This window comes from Hesperophylax consimilis, chromosome 25, assembly GCF_061612785.1.
Source record: "Hesperophylax consimilis isolate HC1 chromosome 25, BYU_Hcon_1.0, whole genome shotgun sequence".
NCBI lineage: Eukaryota > Metazoa > Arthropoda > Insecta > Trichoptera > Limnephilidae > Hesperophylax > Hesperophylax consimilis.
The window spans coordinates 28553252-28572939 of NC_142860.1; the positions used below are offsets into that span (position 1 = coordinate 28553252).

The following is a 19688-nucleotide window of genomic DNA, read 5'->3' on the forward strand; positions in this document are numbered from 1 at the left end:
CTGGACTCTCTTTTGATTTGGTGCTGTTTAGAATCTGTAAAAGATATGTTTCATCAATCTCTTTAAACACAAGTTTTTCTCGGTTTAGGGGAACATTTCTCACGCGGTTGTCTTCCTTCAGTATTGGTATACTCTGATGTAATTCCGTTATGCTGTTTACAAAATATTTGTTGAAGCAGTTCTGTATGCTACCCTGTATCTGATGTGGAAATTCAATGTCATGTTTCATCCCTTTATCTTCAGTTTGCATTAATCCTTTTATGGTTTTCCACATTTTTTTAGTGTCTCCTTTTTCACAGATAATTTTATTTTTGAAGTAATCGTTCTTACAAACTTTCAGTTGTTTTGAGTATTTATTTCTTGCATTTTTGAATGCTTTCCAGTCTTGTGAGTTTCTTGAGATTTTTGCAATTTTGTACATTCTATCTCTTTCATATTGTATTGATTGTAGTTTTATGTTATACCATTTATTTGTTCCTCTTATTTTAGTAGTTTGGATTGGTATTAACTGGTCGATTACTTCTTGAAGGTTATTTATTAATGATTTAGACTTTTCATTAAATTCCATTTGATGAAGTTCATTCATATCACCCAGAAGTTCAATTAACCTTTCACTGTTATATTTTTTATAATTTCTATATTTTATTTCTTTGCTGGTTTTCGTATTAGTTCTTTTTGTGTTATCTGTAATGTGTATAAGGCTATGGTCGGTTATTTTTGGCTCATCTAGAACTTTTACATTCAAATCTAATCTGTTGGATATGACAAGGTCAATTAACGTCCTGGATTTATCCGTTATTCGTGTCTCACTTTTAACAAGTTGTTTCATTCCCGATGCTTGGATAATTTTTTTAAGTCTTTTAGTATATGTATCATTCAAATTTTTGAAATTTATATTAAAGTCACCAGTTAGGATATTATTTTCTTCCTCTTCTAGGTTTTGGGTGCACCAGTTCTCTATAAATGATAGAAAGTCTTTGGTACTTGCATTTGGAGAATGGTAAATTACTCCGTATACTCCTTTCTTATATCCAGAAGTTATCCTGATCGCAAGTATCCAGCAGTTCTTTTCATATTGTGTGTTAGAAATAACTTCATATAATATGTCTTTTTTGATGATTATTATTGCTCCCCCTGTATGTCTACTGTAGGAATCACAGCGTATTGTTGTATATCCTTCAAAAGTAACTTCGCTATCTTCAATATCGCATGTTATGTGAGTCTCGCTTAACATTACAAGTGCAGGATCATTTCGTTCTATTAGTATCTGGATTTCTTCATTATTCGATATCAGACTCTGAATATTTAAGTATATAATTCCTTGCAGTTGGTTGCATTTTATAAAAAATTTACCTTCTTCTTCTCCAATTCCAATTTCCTTTAGTATACTGGACATTCGAAGCTCCACGCTGGATGATTTGAGTCTAGGTTTATCTTCAACTTGTTTTTAGTATTAATACAATTATTACACTTTTCTGTTCCTCTAATAGCCTTGCATTCTTCACTTTTATGACCACCTGTACATTTAGGGCATACAAAGGAGTCTTTTTTACATTCGCTCCCTTTATGGTTGAACCCGTAGCATTTATAGCAGCGCTTAATGTCAAATGCATCAAATACTCTGACCCTTTCCCATCCAATATTTATTTTTTGCATTTGCAACATTATTCCATGTGTTTGTGTATCTACTTCCAAATATATTATATATTCTTCTCCTGTTTTTAATTTCTTGTTTTTTATTACAGTTACTTCCATTTTTTGTGGTTCTTCTGGAAACTCGTTCTGAATTTTTATGTTCTGAACGATTTCTTTTTCATCCATTTTATGTGTTACTCCAACGACTTTTATTGATGGGAATCTTTTATCCGGGATCTTCGTTGTATATTTTTCACAGAACTTTATTTTTATGTCTTCCTGTAGTTTTTCAATATGCTGACTATTTCTACATGTAACAATTATTTTACCATCCTTTGCATTTTTTATTCCCATCACTCCTGTTTCAATTGGATCAATTTGTTTTTTAATATCCTCTTCGGTTTTCTCCGTGGTCTGCTCTTCTTTCGGAGTGATAATAATTTTTTTCCCCAAATTTTGGTATTGCTTATTGTTACCGGTAATTTCCTTAAGTATTCTATTTTCTCCAGAAATATCGGCCATTTTTGCTGCCATTTCGCTTATTAACCCCAAAATTGTAATTGTTTTCGGGGTTAATTTATTAATTTGTTCTTTGTTTAGTTTTGTCGAACTGTCATTAATGCAATTTTGTAGAATTAGAACTGCATCTGTGGCTTTATCAATAAAACTTTTAGGATCCATCTTGAGTTACTTTATTTATTTCACTATTCACGGCAAAAATCAAGTTTTATGTGCGTTTATCTCAGATCACCTGTCTATTTTAATGTTTTTCTGTGGTTTTTTTTCTGTCAAAACTTTTAATGTAAATTTTAAAGATATATTGCACCTTGTTTACTCAAGACAACGAAAAACCAATTATTTGAATACATTCATTTACCACTTCTTTTTAAAACGATATATTGCTTGATTATTTTGAAACACCAATATAGCAACACTTTAACATAATTTAAGGACAACTTTATTGTTATGTTCAGAGTTCAATTCCATAGACACTTAATGGATATTAAAGAAATTAGTTTCCAAAAGCTTTTTGTCTGATAAAATTTTTGCCGATAAAAACATAATTTAATTAGTCACAATCACCGATTATTTCGCTCTGATGACAGACCACCATTCAGAACGGAAATGTTTGCCTGAAATAGCTTTAGCCATGTGTATCAGACGTAATGTGTGACACACAAGACTGTAAACAGGGCGGTGATCCCAATCCGTGGAGGCGTGAGATGTCTTCCTTCAGTGGCGTGGAGGGGTAGAACGGGGCCGTCTCTGTAGCAGTTGTAGCTGGTCCGATGCTAGTACTCGTCCTTGCTGTAGAGTCCGGGTCTTTCGTAGGGGCAGAGAGGTCCGGGGTGAGGCGAGGGTCAGAAGAAGAAGAGAAGGCGAGTAGAGTCAGAAGTCGGAGCGAGGTAGAAGGCAGAGCAGAGAGAAGTGTAGAGCTGGTGGAGGTTGCTGGATATCTAATGTTTCAAGGGACTGTTCCCGTTTTATAAGACCCCGGCGGCCTTCGCTGGCCGAGCGACGCTCACACGGGCCTGCTTTCTCTTTGATTCCTGGAATCGAGGCCCGTGTTTTGTGGCGCGCCCGCGGCCCGCCGCCGGGTTAGCTACCGCCTCTCGGCCGGTAATTTCGGGCCCTGTGGTCGAACGTGACCACGGCCTCTCTTTGTTCGGGCACGGTCCTCAGAATCGCGCTGGTGGAACGTTCGGGCGGCAAACCACCTCGTACGCTATGACGGCGCACGGCCCTTTGCTTCGGGTCGCGGCCGAACGTTCCCTCTCGTATAAGCACGATTCTCATAACCGTGCCCGAATTAAATGCTATACTAATTAAATGCTACTAATCCACCAGCTCTCTCGGTATACTTCTCTGCCCGTGTCTCCTAGCCAAGCTCCGACGTTTCATTTATTGTTTATATATTCATTTACATTACATTTTTACAAACAGAGGGTTATACAAGTTATCTTTTCATACATTGACATTTTCATTTTTACATAATACAACAATACTACATGTAAACAGTGCACGGTTTTGTTTCTGCTCCAGTTTAAAACATAAATAAGAATACTTAATTTTATACCTGTGCGTATAGGAAGTACTAAATTACAAGTGCAAATCGAGTTTTAGTGTAGTGATAGAATTCCAAGTGATTCCAATCTCGCAGTTAAAAGATATATCAAAAACAAAATAGTTATAAATCTGTCAATCGAACTGTCGATTCGTTAGTTCGCACTTGCTTCTAGTGTGTGTGTAAGTAAAGTTACCTTCACATTTTACGCATACTATCCCGAGTACGTGATCAGGGCAGCTAAACTTTTTCATATTTTATATTTCTGCTTCGATCTACTAATTATGGATTCGTGTGATCCCTACCATTTTATTACGATGGCAAGTAATATAATAAACTCTATGAACAGTACCATTATGGATCCATCGAATAAATTTACCAAAGAGCAAATGGCTAAATTAACTCCTAAACTTTCGGAACTTTTGGGGAATATTAGTGTTGTTGGTGCGAAAGTGGGCTTCCTGGAAGGAGAGCTGAAGGCCTATACAAACATCTCACAACAGAAGCCACCTCAGGTCCAACCTCTACCTAACACCATCCAAGACCTACCTGGAATTTGCGAAACACTAGCGGAAATGGAGGAGAGAAAATTACGTTCTAAGAATATTATAATGTTTAATGTACCTGAGTGCTCAACTGGTACTCAAACTGACTGCATGAGGGAGGATAAGAACAAAGTTTTGAGTATTCTAAGCAAAGTTGAAAATGTTGATACCTCTGAAATAAAAATGTTCCGTTTAGGTAAAAAAGAAATGGATAAAATACGTCCGATCAAGATTGAACTGTCAGATCAACATCAAGTGAAACTGGTTCTTCAAAAAAAGGCGATAGACTACAAAAATTTCAGTATTAAAACCAAAAAAGACTTAACATGGGTTCAGCGCCAAGAAATTCAAAATGTATGGAAGGAGTTAGAAAACCGGAAAAATAAGGGAGAAAATAATTTAACCATAAAATATATTAACAACTCACCTAAAATTATCAATGTTCAACCAAAAAACTCCAGCCATATAAACGCCTCATCTACTACCAGAACGTCAGGGGCATCAGAACAAAATTAAAGGAGTTCAGAGTAAATGCTCCATCTTTCTCAAATGATGTCATCATACTCACTGAAACATGGCTAACATCATCAATCTTCTCAGCGGAGCTAGGACTACATAGGCACCATGTCCACCGAGCAGACCGGAGTCAGAATACCAGCTCCAATACAAGAGGAGGTGGTGTCCTGATAGCGGTCCGCAAAAATATTACTTCGAAAGCACTCAAAATCAAAAATACTGATGTGGAACAATTGTTCGTATTGTTAAGTGGTGATTTCAAGAAAACTATTATTGGAACTGTTTATATTCCTCCTAATGCCAACATATCAATCTATAAAAAACACTGTGAAGATGTTGAGTTAGTAAAAACAAAATATCCAAATCATCAAATAATTATTTGCGGTGATTATAATTTACCTAATTGCAATTTCAACGTTTTAGACAGTAATTTTAATTCAATACCAGCAACCGCCTGCGAACGAGTAATTCTAGATATGTCTTTACTTTTTAATTTAACCCAATATAACCATGTACGTAATATTAATAATCGTGTTCTAGATCTAGTTTTGTCAAATGAAAGCAACGTTATTATAAATGAATCATTAGAGTCTATTCTTCCGATAGACAACCACCATCCCCCACTAGCAATACTTATCTCTTGTACTAAAGAAGGCAATCAAAATAATTCAATTCCTACGTATAACTTTAAAAATGCGAATTATCGGGACATAAATGATCGTCTCCACAAGGAAGATTGGTCATTTCTTAAGGAAGGCGATATTAATCAAAATATTGAATCTTTTTATTACTTGCTGGATAAAATTATTACAGATCTCATCCCACTCATTCATTTTAAAGAATCAAAATATCCGAGATGGTTCAACAAAGAACTTGTTCAATTAACTGCCCTTAAAAAAGTTTTACATAAGAAATATAAAGAAGACAGGTCTTTATCAAATTATATTGAATTTAAAAACGTTAGAAAAGATTGTAAAATCTTATCAAAAATGTGCTACAATTCTTTTATTAATAATGTTGAAACTTCAATAAATCATAATGTAAAGTATTTTTGGAACTATGCAAAATCAATGAAAAATAACAACTTTGGTATACCCGCCAACTTGGAATATGCAGGTAAAAAGGCCAAAGACACTAAAAGTATCGCTGACCTTTTTGCTGATTTTTTTAAAAGCGTTTATGAATGTGAGACACCAGTTTCTGCTAGTACAGTATCAAATTTTACTACTGATCATAATCTTAATTTATCTTTTATCCACATAGAATATAATGATATATTGACTGAACTAAAATTACTAGATCAAAGCAAAAGTGGTGGACCAGATAAAATACCTCCTGTATTTTTGAATAATTGTGCTACCAATCTGGCGTATCCTTTATATTTGCTGTTTAATCAGTCTTTACGAACAGGATGTTTTCCTACTAAATGGAAATTCAGCTTTCTTACGCCTATTTTTAAAAAAGGCGATAAACACGAGGTGATTAATTACAGACCGGTGTGCCTTTTATCAACAATTCCTAAAGTTTTTGAAAAAATTCTTCTTAAAAAAGTTATTTTCCGATTAAACCACGTCATTTCTCCTAAGCAACATGGTTTCTCTACTGGAAAATCTACCCTTACTAACTTGTTAACCTATCAAAACTATATATCTGATTCCATGTCTAGTAAATGTCAAGTTGACTCTATTTATACCGATTTTAGCAAGGCTTTCGATAAAGTCAATCATGAGTTATTGCTGAATAAACTCCATAAATTCGGTATAGGTGGTTCACTATATAAGTGGTTTAATAGTTACTTGACCGACAGATTACTGGCTGTTAAAATTGATGGCACATTTTCATACAAATTCACTGCTACGAGTGGTGTTCCCCAGGGATCACACTTAGGACCAATCCTGTTTTTATTATTTGTCAATGATGTATTGTATATTTTCAATGATGTTCAAGTGTTAATGTTTGCAGACGACCTGAAATTATTCAAAGCAATCAGAAACATTAACGACTGCCATATATTGTCAAATAACTTGTCAAGATTAATTATATGGTGTCGTGATAACCGCTTGAAACTTAACATAAGCAAATGTCAAATTATGAGGTTTCATCGAATAAAGTATCCAATATTTTTTGATTATTCCATTAACAACATGTCGTTAGTATCTGTCTCGGAAATTAATGACTTAGGTATTTGGTTTGACACGAAACTTAACTTTATCAAGCATATTGAAATAATAACCAATAAAGCTTTGAAAATGTTGGGATTTATTTTAAGGGTATCTAGTGATTTCAATAATGTAAATACTGTAAAAACATTATATATGTCACTAGTAAGGAGTCATGTAGAATACAATTCCACGGTTTGGTCCCCAAATTATGAGGTTCATTCACATGCGATTGAAAGAATCCAAAATAAATTTTTAAGATATGTAAATTTCAAAATGGGCATTCCTAGAGAAAACCTAAATTACGATAACTTACTTTGTTCATTAAATTTAATAAAATTATCTGATCGCAGAATTATTTCCGATTTAACCTGTTTGTATAAAATCATTAATTCAATGTTTGATACCCCTGATTTATTATATGTAATCTCTTTTCATACTCCAAGCAGGTCGGTTTCAAGACAGTACCTACCATATTATTGTAGCAATTCTATGTCAACGTCCCAATATCATACTCCTATGCGACGGATTCAACAGCTAGGAAACAAATACTCAGATGTTGTTGATATATTTAGTACATCAATTTCAATATATAAGCATACCCTATTGAAGTTTTTTTTTTCATCGAGTAGTGGAATATTTGAATAAAGGTACTTAATTTGATTTGACTAACATATAATAATTTTGTCAACTGAAATAGAAAAAAATATTTTGGATTTTTTATATGTTGTGCCTGCATTCTGTGTAGATCAAATCAAGTTGAGTGATATTTTGACTTTATATTTATTTTTCTGCAATTGTTTTAATAGTCGTTTCCTGCACTATTTTCATGTATAATTTCGTAAATATTTTTTATATATATGTATGTAAAAGCCTTAATAGGCGTGAAATAAATAAATAAATAATTTACTCCAGTTTATTAAATTTAAAGACAGGCAAAGTTAAGGAAAATAAAGGATTTTAATATGGGGCGACCGCGTCCGATCACGGAGCAGTACGTCCGTTACACTCCCCCCGTGGAGCTCGGCTACACCTTTTTAGCAAGAGGCGTGCTGCGACTGCGACGCGGCGTGGTCCCTGGCGTCCGGTCCCTCTGGCGAGTGTGTCTCGGTGGCGAGTTCGGTGGGGCGGCGTCGGGACAGGCCCCCGGCGGCACGGCCCCCGGCGGCACGGTCCCCGGTGGCATGGTCGGTCTCCAGCAGCGTGGTCCCGGGCGTTGGCAGCGAGGCCGGTGGGGCGGCGTTCGGACAAGCCATCCTCAGCGTTGTCCCGGCGTCGGCGTCGGCGTCGCGCCGGGTGCTTCCATGCGTGATCCAACCGAGGGCTGTCCGGGACGTCATCTGGCCGCTCACTTCCTTCCGCACCTCCCGCGACACGATAAGCAGCCCGTTATCTTGTCCGATCAGCAGCCGTGGTTTCACTTGCCGGCGGCCGGCCACTGTTTGCCGCGGGAGGTCTAGGTCCGTTACGGTGTGGGCCGTCACCGTGAACGCGTCTCCGTCGCCGCGCACCGACAGTCTCACCCGCCGGGACGTAGCATCGGATGAGCACATCCCATTAGCGCCCCGAATTCGCAGGCCACGTACCGGACCCGCGGCTCCAACGATGTCTGCAACATCTGCCTCGACTAGGGTTATTGCAGAGCCCTCGTCAAGCAGCGCGTGCACGGTCGCTCGGCCCCCGGGGCCGCACAATGTCACGGGAATCACTTTCATTAGCACTTGTCCCTCACTTTCCCACGAGTTCGTGACTGTGTGCGTCTCGGGGTCACGAGTGTATGCGTCATCGTGCAGCAAGCGGTGATGCGGGGCCCTGCACGTCCCCACCCCGCAGTTGGTCCGGTACTCGCACCGTTTTGTCTGGTGCACACCGTCCAGACACTTAAAGCACAACCGTGCGCTTTTCACAAGTTCCCAACGCGCACTGATTGTTTCTTCGGCGAATCGGGGACACTGGTAGAGTTTGTGCGAGTCGTCTTTGCACAGTGTGCACCAAACTTCACTGCGGGGTTCCGGCCGCTCGTCGATCACGTGCACATTTTCACGATACGGGCGGGCGGCCCGCTGATGTTCGACCGAGCTGCTCGGCCGCGCTGCTCGGCCATTGTCGGTGAGGCCCGACCGCGGCACCGCGTTGGTCAGCCGCTTCAGGAACGCGGCAAGCTGCACCACGGTGGCCGCGTGCGTCTGGTCGGCCACCTTACCCAACCACAAGAGGCGTAGGGCTAACGGCATCTTCGAGGCGATTTCGCTGAGGAGGGCCGGGTTGGAGAGGTAATCGCCCCGCAGATTCCCCAGCGAAGCCACGATGTTCTGCACCGTGCCCGAGAACTCCACCAGAGCCTCGGTCGATGCGTCCTCTTGCAGTCGGGTTAGCCGCTTTATCCGGTCGAACATGACCGCGGCGACCGAGTGCGCGCCCCCAAAGCGGTGCTCCAGGACATCCATGATTTCCGGCACCTGCGCCGGGTCCAGGAGGAGAGGGCTGACGGCTTCGCGCGCCTTTCCCTTCAGGGCACGCTGTAGCCGCATCAAATTCTCGGCCGCCGTCATCCCGCAGGTGGCCGTCGACTGCAGGAATTGTGCCTTCCAGGCCTGCCACTCTATGGCGTCACCAGCGTAAGGCGGCAGGTCCTTGGCGCTGGACTGCCGGGCGATGAGCGACGCCATCCGCTCATCCTCGGGGTGGGAGCGGGGTGTACCGCCGGCCTGGGACTGCCGGAGGGCGTCGGCAAACATGGCCGTCACCTGGGCGAGAGGGACACTCCCCTGGTTCACCCAGTCCCGCGTCTGCCTCGCTGCCTCGTCTGCGCGGTCGAAAGCCCCGTATCCATCCATAGGGGGCTGCGATGGCGAGTCTGCACTCGGGGGAAATGCTGGGAACTGGGCGGGCCCGCGGGTCACACCGGGATAGCCGTACTGCGGCTCTGGTCCACCTCGCAGCGTCGCGGCGCCTGGGGGAGCGCCGTCTGTGAGTGGATCCGCAGCGTGGTTTTTCTCCGTCCCGGTTTGAGCCCTCACGGCGCGGCGCGAGCTCTCAATGACATCGTCGGTCTGGGCTGTGGCTTGTGGCACAGTGGGTTCTCCCCCCACTGTGTAGGTGAGGCTGTGACCGGGGCCGCTAGGGGGCGCCGCAGTCTGTGGAAGGCCAGTGGTTTGCGCCTCCGCTGCGTAGCTCTGAGTAGGTACGCCCGGGGGCGCCGGCGTCGGCGTCGGTCCGTAACCCAGCCGCGGCGCAGTGGTGTGCGTCTCCGCTGAGTAGCCAGGACGCGGCGCAGTGGCGTGCGTCTCCGCTGAGTACCCCAGGCGCGGCGCAGTGGCGTGCGTCTCCGCTGAGTAGCCCAGGTTCCGCCCGAAGCCGCTAGATGGCGCCGCTGTCGGTTGGTACTCCGCCGAGTAGCCCAGGCGCGGCGCAGTGACGTGCGTCTCCGCTGAGTAGCCCAGGCGCGGCGCAGTGGCGTGCGTCTCCGCTGAGTAGCCCAGGTTCCGCCCGAAGCCGCTAGATGGCGCCGCAGTCGGTTGGTACTCCGCCGCGTAGCCCAGGCGCGGCGCAGTGGCGTGCGTCTCCGCTGAGTAGCCCAGGCGTGGCGCAGTGGCGTGCGTCTCCGCTGAGTAGCCCAGGTTCCGCCCGAAGCCGCTAGATGGCGCCGCAGTCGTCGGGTACTCCGCCTGTGGAGCTGTGGCGTGTGTCTCCGGTTGCCAGGCTGCAGGTGAAGCTGTCCGCGGGAGGCCCTTCAGCGTGGCGATCAGTTCTGCCATCTGTCGGGTGTGGTCCTCCTGTAGCTTCCGGTTGTGCCGCCTCTCAGCTCTCAGCTCGAGCTGCACCTGCCGGAGCGTGTCCTCGCTGGAAGCCTCGCTTCTTGACGAGACGTCGGCCGCGGCAGGGGGCGTCTGTGGTGGTGATGCGCCGGAGGGACCAGGCAGTAGGTCCGCTCGGGGATCAGAGGGGGCCAGGGGGGCGGTTGGCCGGAGTCCGGGGGGCGCGGCTGTGGCCGCCCCGGTTGGTGTGGGATCATCGCTTCCTTGCGATGAGTCCCCGTCAGCGTTATTCTTCCCAGAGCGCAGTGAAGGTGACATCTTTCCACGGAGAGATCCGGCGTCGAAGGACCACTTATGTATCAGACGTAATGTGTGACACACAAGACTGTAAACAGGGCGGTGATCCCAATCCGTGGAGGCGTGAGATGTCTTCCTTCAGTGGCGTGGAGGGGTAGAACGGGGCCGTCTCTGTAGCCGTTGTAGCTGGTCCGATGCTAGTACTCGTCCTTGCTGTAGAGTCCGGGTCTTTCGTAGGGGCAGAGAGGTCCGGGGTGAGGCGAGGGTCAGAAGAAGAAGAGAAGGCGAGTAGAGTCAGAAGTCGGAGCGAGGTAGAAGGCAGAGCAGAGAGAAGTGTAGAGCTGGTGGAGGTTGCTGGATATCTAATGTTTCAAGGGACTGTTCCCGTTTTATAAGACCCCGGCGGCCTTCGCTGGCCGAGCGACGCTCACACGGGCCTGCTTTCTCTTTGATTCCTGGAATCGAGGCCCGTGTTTTGTGGCGCGCCCGCGGCCCGCCGCCGGGTTAGCTACCGCCTCTCGGCCGGTAATTTCGGGCCCTGTGGTCGAACGTGACCACGGCCTCTCTTTGTTCGGGCACGGTCCTCAGAATCGCGCTGGTGGAACGTTCGGGCGGCAAACCACCTCGTACGCTATGACGGCGCACGGCCCTTTGCTTCGGGTCGCGGCCGAACGTTCCCTCTCGTATAAGCACGATTCTCATAACCGTGCCCGAATTAAATGCTATACTAATTAAATGCTACTAATCCACCAGCTCTCTCGGTATACTTCTCTGCCCGTGTCTCCTAGCCAAGCTCCGACGTTTCATTTATTGTTTATATATTCATTTACATTACATTTTTACAAACAGAGGGTTATACAAGTTATCTTTTCATACATTGACATTTTCATTTTTACATAATTTACTCCAGTTTATTAAATTTAAAGACAGGCAAAGTTAAGGAAAATAAAGGATTTTAATATGGGGCGACCGCGTCCGATCACGGAGCAGTACGTCCGTTACAGCCATGGTTATTGACCATATCTGAATATTCAGCCTCACACTGTATCCCTATTGCTATTTTTAATGGTGTTTTAAACCTCGAAAAAAATTACGATAATTAATTATTTATTATTTTTTCCTCACTTATTCGAATGAGAATTCTCTTATACCTTTTTATAATTCACGTGCTTGACTCCCCAGATTGTCCATTCTGTGGTCTAGAAGTGGGAACTTTAGAAAACATAGTTTGTCTCTCTCTAAGCAAATGTTCTCTCTTCTATCAAGCCTTATCTAAAATTGCTTCCCCTCCATTCAACATCTCATCTCTTCTAAGTTTGAACTCGACTCCAATCTTCCACATAATTATGAAAGTTGACCATTTAAACACAATTAATATATAAATTCACCTTCCCTTTCACAATAATTTGAAAGGATGTCCTCATTGAAGTGTGAAAGAAAGTCAGAAAAATTTGAAAAAAAGCGCGTTTTCTTTTAGTATGTACACATATATGTGCTGTAAGCTGTAATAAGTTCATAGCAGTTTTAAAGGGAACAATATGTATTGTAATTGTGGTATAAGTGTAACTTGTGTATTCGGCCCTCCACACAGCATCCTTAAAATTAAATTATTTTCCTCAGGGCCCCCTGTGTGGAATTAGCGTAAAAAGGTATATCGATTCTAAAACGATATATTTGAGAATGATGCACATGATATGTATGAAGTTAGAGAAGAAATATATCATAAGATTAATGACGTTTTGCGTTTCCTCTTTCTTTAGCCAACGTTTCGGACAGATGTCACATCTGACCTGAAGATGAATTCTGTAATGCTATCGAAGGAAACGAAGAAATTTTTTAAAAGTTTTTTTTTTCTGTTATACAGATTTTTTTTTAATAATTGTATTAAAAAATACATTATATTTTTGTTTTTACTCAAATTATAAACTGTATAAAAACTCAATTCTTTCAAGAAAGGCATACAAATACAATATTGTACAGGTGATCCAATATATTTTTGCATGCCGTTCTTGAAAGAATTGAGTTTTTACACAGACAAAAACTATTTATTCGTATTCACATTGTGTATGTACCGGCTCCAAAGATATTAGAAGAACGAGATATGCTATGAGCAGTTCGTACTGAGTGGAATTGTTTTGCCGAGTGTCGCCGGTTTTGTTCACCAATACTACTGCACACCTTAGCTTGCGCTAAGGTATCCGCACTAATACATAGAACAGATTTCTGTGCGTACACGTCCCGATACCGTTCAAAGTACCCTAATTAGGTAGTACTCCGGCTACGGTCCGGCGGCCAACATAGCATATCTCGTTCTTCTAATATCTTTGACCAGCTCAAACAAATAATTCTTCAATATTTTTAAAAATAACTTGAAAATTTTTTAACTTTAACAAAATAAATTTATTAACGCCATCTATGAACGCGTAAATTATAACGAGCGTTGCGGTTAACCTTAATAAGCCGATAAACTATTCCGTATTAATTTAATCAATATTGGAATTTGCTGCGTAGATATCAATGATAATTTATACAGTTCATCTTAAACTGAGTACTTACGTGTTAAATTAAATCAGGAGTGCCTCAAATAATTTATTCATAATACAAAATTATCGCGCATTTATCACACGGCCTTGCAAAACATCCCAACAAATTAGTATTTCCGAAGTTGAAATTAAGTTTTGCTCAGATGAATATTATACCGAATTAGTACTTACCCACTGACGCGTTCAGTAGGAAAGTACTATTTTCTTTACAAAGTAATCCAATTTTAGCAATTATTTTATTATGATTATAACATTCTCACAGAAAGATTATTTTAATTCAATTTTCATTCCTTTAAAAGGTTTATGTCATACACTTGTTATATCTGTTCTTACTTAGCAGATTTAAGTGTGGAGAACTCTTTGTTAAAAAGTTAGAGGTTCTACTTATAATTGCGTTTATGTTTTTTTTTTGCGTTTGCGGTTACGTTACAAATAACAGGTCTGGATTTAGCTACACTGTTCATTACCCGAGGGTTGGTAATTCTTTGGTTCGAGAAGCTTATTCCCTGTCAATCTCATCTCACGAGTAATTGTTACACTCTAGTGACATCTGTCGGACTCTCGAGTAAGCTTTCTGACTAGCGCCATCTATCGCTTAAATACTCAACTTATAACCAACCATACATCACAACACTGGACTCCGTTTTTACACGGTGGATACGTTCCATGCAACCCTGTGTAAAAAAAAAACCGTGCAAAAAAAGTATTAACTTGGTGACATTCTTTCAAATCGGTATGGATATCACTGGCAAATAAAACCAATAACAAAAAACTTAGTTATGACTAGAAGAGATATTATCATGAATTTTCTGATCTAGTACAACAATTATTATATATTATATAATTATTATATATATTGTAGTACAAGATCACAGGGGCCTAACTACTAAAACTGGTGTTTTGAGTTTCGGTAATACCATAATCATATTTATTAGTGACAAGAAGCTCTATCTCGGAGATACAGTGGGGCATATCGGTTTGATATACAGTTATGCATACAGTTGGGCATACAGTTTGGCATATGAGCATTCCAATCTTTATTTGTGTTTATCTCAAAACAATGTTTTTATAGATAGGCCCGTGTGATCCTAAACCCCCGAATCACTGGTTATACATACCTACTTAATTAATATTCAATACGTACACAATTGTTCTACAGCCATAATAATATATCCGGTTTTTTTGTTACACATTTTATAAATACAGTAAAAGTTTTTATTCGAGTTGGTACTAATAAAAAATATTTGAATTCGGTTTTTTAAATTTGTCAACAGTGTGTTTTGCATCTAGCACTACACGCATGTGCGTTATGTGATTCTTGAACCGCCGTAACCGCGGCTGACAACTGTTTTTATGTTTTCTGGTAATATCTTCAATAATCATGTTTTCGATGATAAAATTGTTAATTCACTACTATATTCGTGTAATTCAATATATTTACAACTTATGTGTGTTATTTTTTGTCAGTTTTAGATAAGTAAATATATAATAATTGTATTTGCAAAAAACTACTTTCATGTTATGTCAAAAAGTGGGGTAAAACGGTTATGCCAATATCCAAATTGAATTTTATGGTCTATATTTTCAAATAACTAACAACATTAAAGTGATGTTTTTTATAAGATAAATGCCTAATGCACGTGTTGGTAACCATGTATCAATGAAATAAACGTTTTAAAATGTACATGAAAACAACGTTTTTGTTTTTTTTTATTATTGAAATGCAATCTTTCCCGGGTTACGAAAAGCCTAATTATTGATTTTTCTCTAGATACTCTTATCATTAAAACGAGGCAATTTTTCTACGCAAAAAGCATCATATAAACTTAGAATATCATTAAAAAGTACGATCGTATAAACGTATTATTATCATAGAAATGTTTTTTTATCATTAACAATTATTATCATATAAACGTATTATATCATTAAGAAAATTATATGAATATAAAACATGTCTCCTTATTAACAAAATAAATAATAAACTCATACATACAAATACAGAACTCATTAAAACGTCCCAAGTACACACACACTTTACACGGCAACACGATAAAAACACCATACATACTCATTATGGCAAGCAATCCATTGGTTACGAGGGAAGCAACATATATAATTGTCTCCCAGACGAAATTAAAAATGAAAAAAGTATAGGAACATTTAAAAAAAAAAAATCAGTTTTATGCTCAATCAACAAAATAATGAAAGTGAATAATATCGTTGTGTAATGTATTTGTTATTTCTAGTTAAATAAGTGAAAAATGTAATTTTCTTTTATCTAGAATAATAATAAAAAAAAAACAAGTATTATCATATAAACGTATTATATCATTATTAACACACAAGCACTTCTTCAAATTTAAAAAATCAGCTTGCATATATTTGTGCTCGCAAAACTCGAAAAATAGTTAACCGATTTCGATAATAATTTCAAAATTTGTTCTTATTAGTGCCAGAAGTGTCTAGGGAGTGGTTTGGATGATAGAAGAATTCGGGGACGCCCGAGGAATACTTAAGCAATGACTCAGCACCGGAATGAGATTTATTCAATCATTGGTTAGGATGGTGATTTGCTGAGGATGTCAAATCTCACCCTGATGATTAATGGATAAAAGACTCACCCAAGCAGAGCTGGTAGACGCCAGCGGCGATGATGATGAACAGAGCGAGCAGCTTGGCGTAGGTGAACACGTCCTGCACCATGGTGGCCCATTTCACGTCCCAGCAGTTGATGAACGTCAGCACCACTGGTAGACAAAACAGACCATTAGGCAAGTCTACACCCAATGCATTAGCTTTCGTTTTAACAACTGATCAAACGTTACCACCCACCTCCAAATGATGCAGAGATTAAAGAGTATATCTTCTTGTCTTAGGAGCAGATGTTATGCATCCGCTTTCGTATAATAACTGGGCTATCAAACATTACCAACCATCTCCAAAAGATGTAGAGGAATGTAAAGATCATTGTGGACGACTTCTCTTCTTAGGGCTAGGAAGGAAGAAGGAAGGATTTCGACGTGAAGATATGTTATGCATCAGTTATAAGAACGGGACTATCAAACACTGCAACCATCTCCAAAAGATGCAAAGGAGGGTATATTATTGTTTGGATATCTCTCGTCTTAAGGGCAGAAAGGGATAAGTTCTGATGTTCTACTTCTGATCAGGAACTTGAAACTGATGTACTTACATATGCAGCAGACAGCCAACAGTCTGACAGATTCATCTGGAGGGGCGCACTCGGGGAAGAAGGGTTTGAGCACGTACACGCTGAAGGTCAGCGCCACGATGGCCTGCAGGGTACAACAAGTATATTAGCAAGAGTACATTCACACATCGATACACGGCAGTATTGATCACATCAAATATTTTATTGGAAAACACAGTTACAACTTTGACGCCGCGTCAGGTGGGAATTATCCTACCGACATTTCAAAGGAAAGTGTTTTTATCAAAGATATTAGAGAAACGTCAAACGCGTAAACAAAATTAATTTGTTCATAGCTCTGGAATAATTCCCCGACTTCTGTGTTTGTGCCATTTACCCTTTTTTTAATAGTTAAATTAATTAATTGAAAATAAAATAATGTGTTCACAAGCAAACTAAATTTCATTCGCTCAGGTTTTTGGTGAAAGTGTCCTATAATATTTAAAATCCTTCTCAATGCCACCAATCCAGTAGATAGTTTATATGCTATTTGCTTTATTAATTCCCCGCTTGACAGTTGAATGACACTTGATCATGATCGTGTCCTCCAGACCCCCAAGCACCTAATTGGCATTCACGTGACGTTACGAGACGCAGGGAACTACGCTGCTTGACGGGACATACCGCATGCCGCACCGCCTAGTTCCATTGATACTACTTCTCCACAAATCAATAACCTATTTACAGATTTATTCATCTCTTATTCTAGATCGCAGATTCTGTCGTCATGCTCTGAGATGATGAAATGAATGGGCCGATGTCAATGTCAAATACATCAGACTAAAGATCTAATGGCTAAGTACTATCGTTACTATCATTGTATCCATAATAAAGCATTGGCAAGTGGAGGGATGAATTGAAAGATTTGGGAAGATTGCGTTGTTGGTATTAGGCAATTCTTTTTGTATACCGTACCTGCACTAACTTATGTTTCATACCTTTGAGGCGCGGCTTTTTTTCATAAATCTTTTCTTGGATTCTATCACCATTATCAGAAAGGTAAACATAAAAAAATTAAAAATTTTGCTATCTATTTTACAGTTACATCATTACGTTTATAATATAAGCTCGCTGTCAGAATAAAGAATACGCGCTAAATATTTTCGTATCACATTTGATTGTAGATAAATTCGTTATTTTTAAACGTATTTCAAAAGGCAACAAATACTTTGTTTATCAAAATAATACTGCCAAAACACTTTACCCTTAAAACGACAAAGAACACCGAAAATGTATAAAATAGTAAATCCGCATCGCATATAATAAAGAAGTATTTATAGCTGATAAAGTTATGCTTTATTGTAAACTGAAACCAAATTGAGAAAATGTTCACCAAATTTACTACACCAGTAAAATGTTTGTATAGACCAAAACAAATCTTAATCAATAACAAATCTTAGTCAATAACACATCTGCCCTGATGATGGACACTGCAATGCTGTCCGAAACGTTGGCTAAAGAAGGAGTTAGCGCAACACGGCATAACATCCCAAAAACAAATAAAAAAAAACAAATCTTGCTCAAAATATGCTCGCGGCTGACTGTATCCACGCACCACCTTTTGACACCCCTTGACATGTTAGGTTAGGTTAGGGTAGATTATAATTTAAAACAGGCACCCTTTGATATATTTGAAAATTAATGAATGAATAAAATTCTATTCAAAATGTAGGCAAACTTAACTTTTTTTGAGAAAACTAAACTTATTTTAGAAGTAGATATTTTACTAGAGTAATAAGAGTATGAAATTTAGATAGCATTTCAGAATTAGTTGGGGTTCAAACTTTGATAAACATTTACTACTTGTGAGAAAACTGATTTTAACTTTTTACTCCATTTGGTAAGCAGTTGGACTTGTTGCGGGTTGTTGTTGTTATTGTGGTTAATTTTGTTATTTTTTCTGTTGTTGTTATTGTGTCTGTTGTTATTGTAGTTTTTGCGGTTGTTACTGTGGTTGATGCGATTATTATTGTTGTTGAGGCTGTTATCGTTGTTGTGATTGTTGTAGTTATTGCGGTTGTAGTTATTGCGGTTGTTGTTGTTGTTGTTGTGGTTGTTGCGGGTTGTTGTAGTTATTTACGAATTAACATTTGGCAAATTAATAAAATTGAATCACCTCAGTTGGGGTGCAACGGGAAAAATGCTAGTAGTTTTCAAACCTAGAAATACAAAATTCCAAAGCAGCTACTTAATAGTCCTTTAACAGATTAATATATACTGTCCAAAATGTTGGGGAAAAAAGCTTAATATAACAACATAGTGACTTTATATTAATTCTAGGATAAACGAAGTGGTCACCAATACCACAGGACTTTAATTGCAAACGAGGGAAATGGAACAATGGCGAATTGAATAAGACCACAATAATTGAATCCAACCATACAGTTCTACGACTCCATTAGTCCAGGAGTGCACGTCTGAACTCACGTTGGGTCCATCAATTGCTCTGATTCAATTGCAGACCCCTCTGGGCATGGGGCACCGAGTGCGGACTGAGGGGTCACTCCCAACTGTACTTGCTGATGTAAACACAGAACTGATTGCTCAGGGGTTAACGTTTTAATCTAATACGACCAGTAGTTTATTTCTACTCAAGTTTATTGGATACAAGTTGCATGCGGTCCAAAGTAACGGAGTATTGTGAATTTCTCATTGATGAATCTTATTAACTAGAAAAAAATGTATTTAAAAAAATATTAAAATGAAGTTTTTATACATGTCACTGGAACAGTTGTAAAAATAAAAAATAAAATACAAGGTAACAAAAAAACATCAGCAGAGGCAGATCCTGTGCGTCGGTATTATGTTAAATATTATCACATAAACATAAAATTACGTACTCTTAGAGGATAAATGACATAAAATAATGAAGTTATAAAAAAAACAATATGTGAAATAAAAAGTGTAAAAATATTGTGTTACTGGTTTGATCAAAAATAAAAATGGCACGAATGTATAG

At 39.9% G+C, this 19688-nt stretch overlaps 1 protein-coding gene across 2 annotated transcripts in view; it reads right to left on the reverse strand.

The window, feature by feature from the left end:
- The window catches only part of LOC149411772 (Y+L amino acid transporter 2), a 141688-nt gene that overhangs the window by 37514 nt on the left and 84486 nt on the right, over nt 1-19688 (reverse strand). For both annotated transcript variants that reach the window (XM_089646870.1, XM_089646871.1), the window contains exons 5-6: nt 16712-16814; nt 16140-16265 (exon numbers count right to left, since the gene is read on the reverse strand). In XM_089646870.1, the coding sequence (XP_089502996.1) occupies nt 16140-16265; nt 16712-16814 (229 nt within the window). The remainder of the gene's footprint in view (nt 1-16139; nt 16266-16711; nt 16815-19688) is intronic.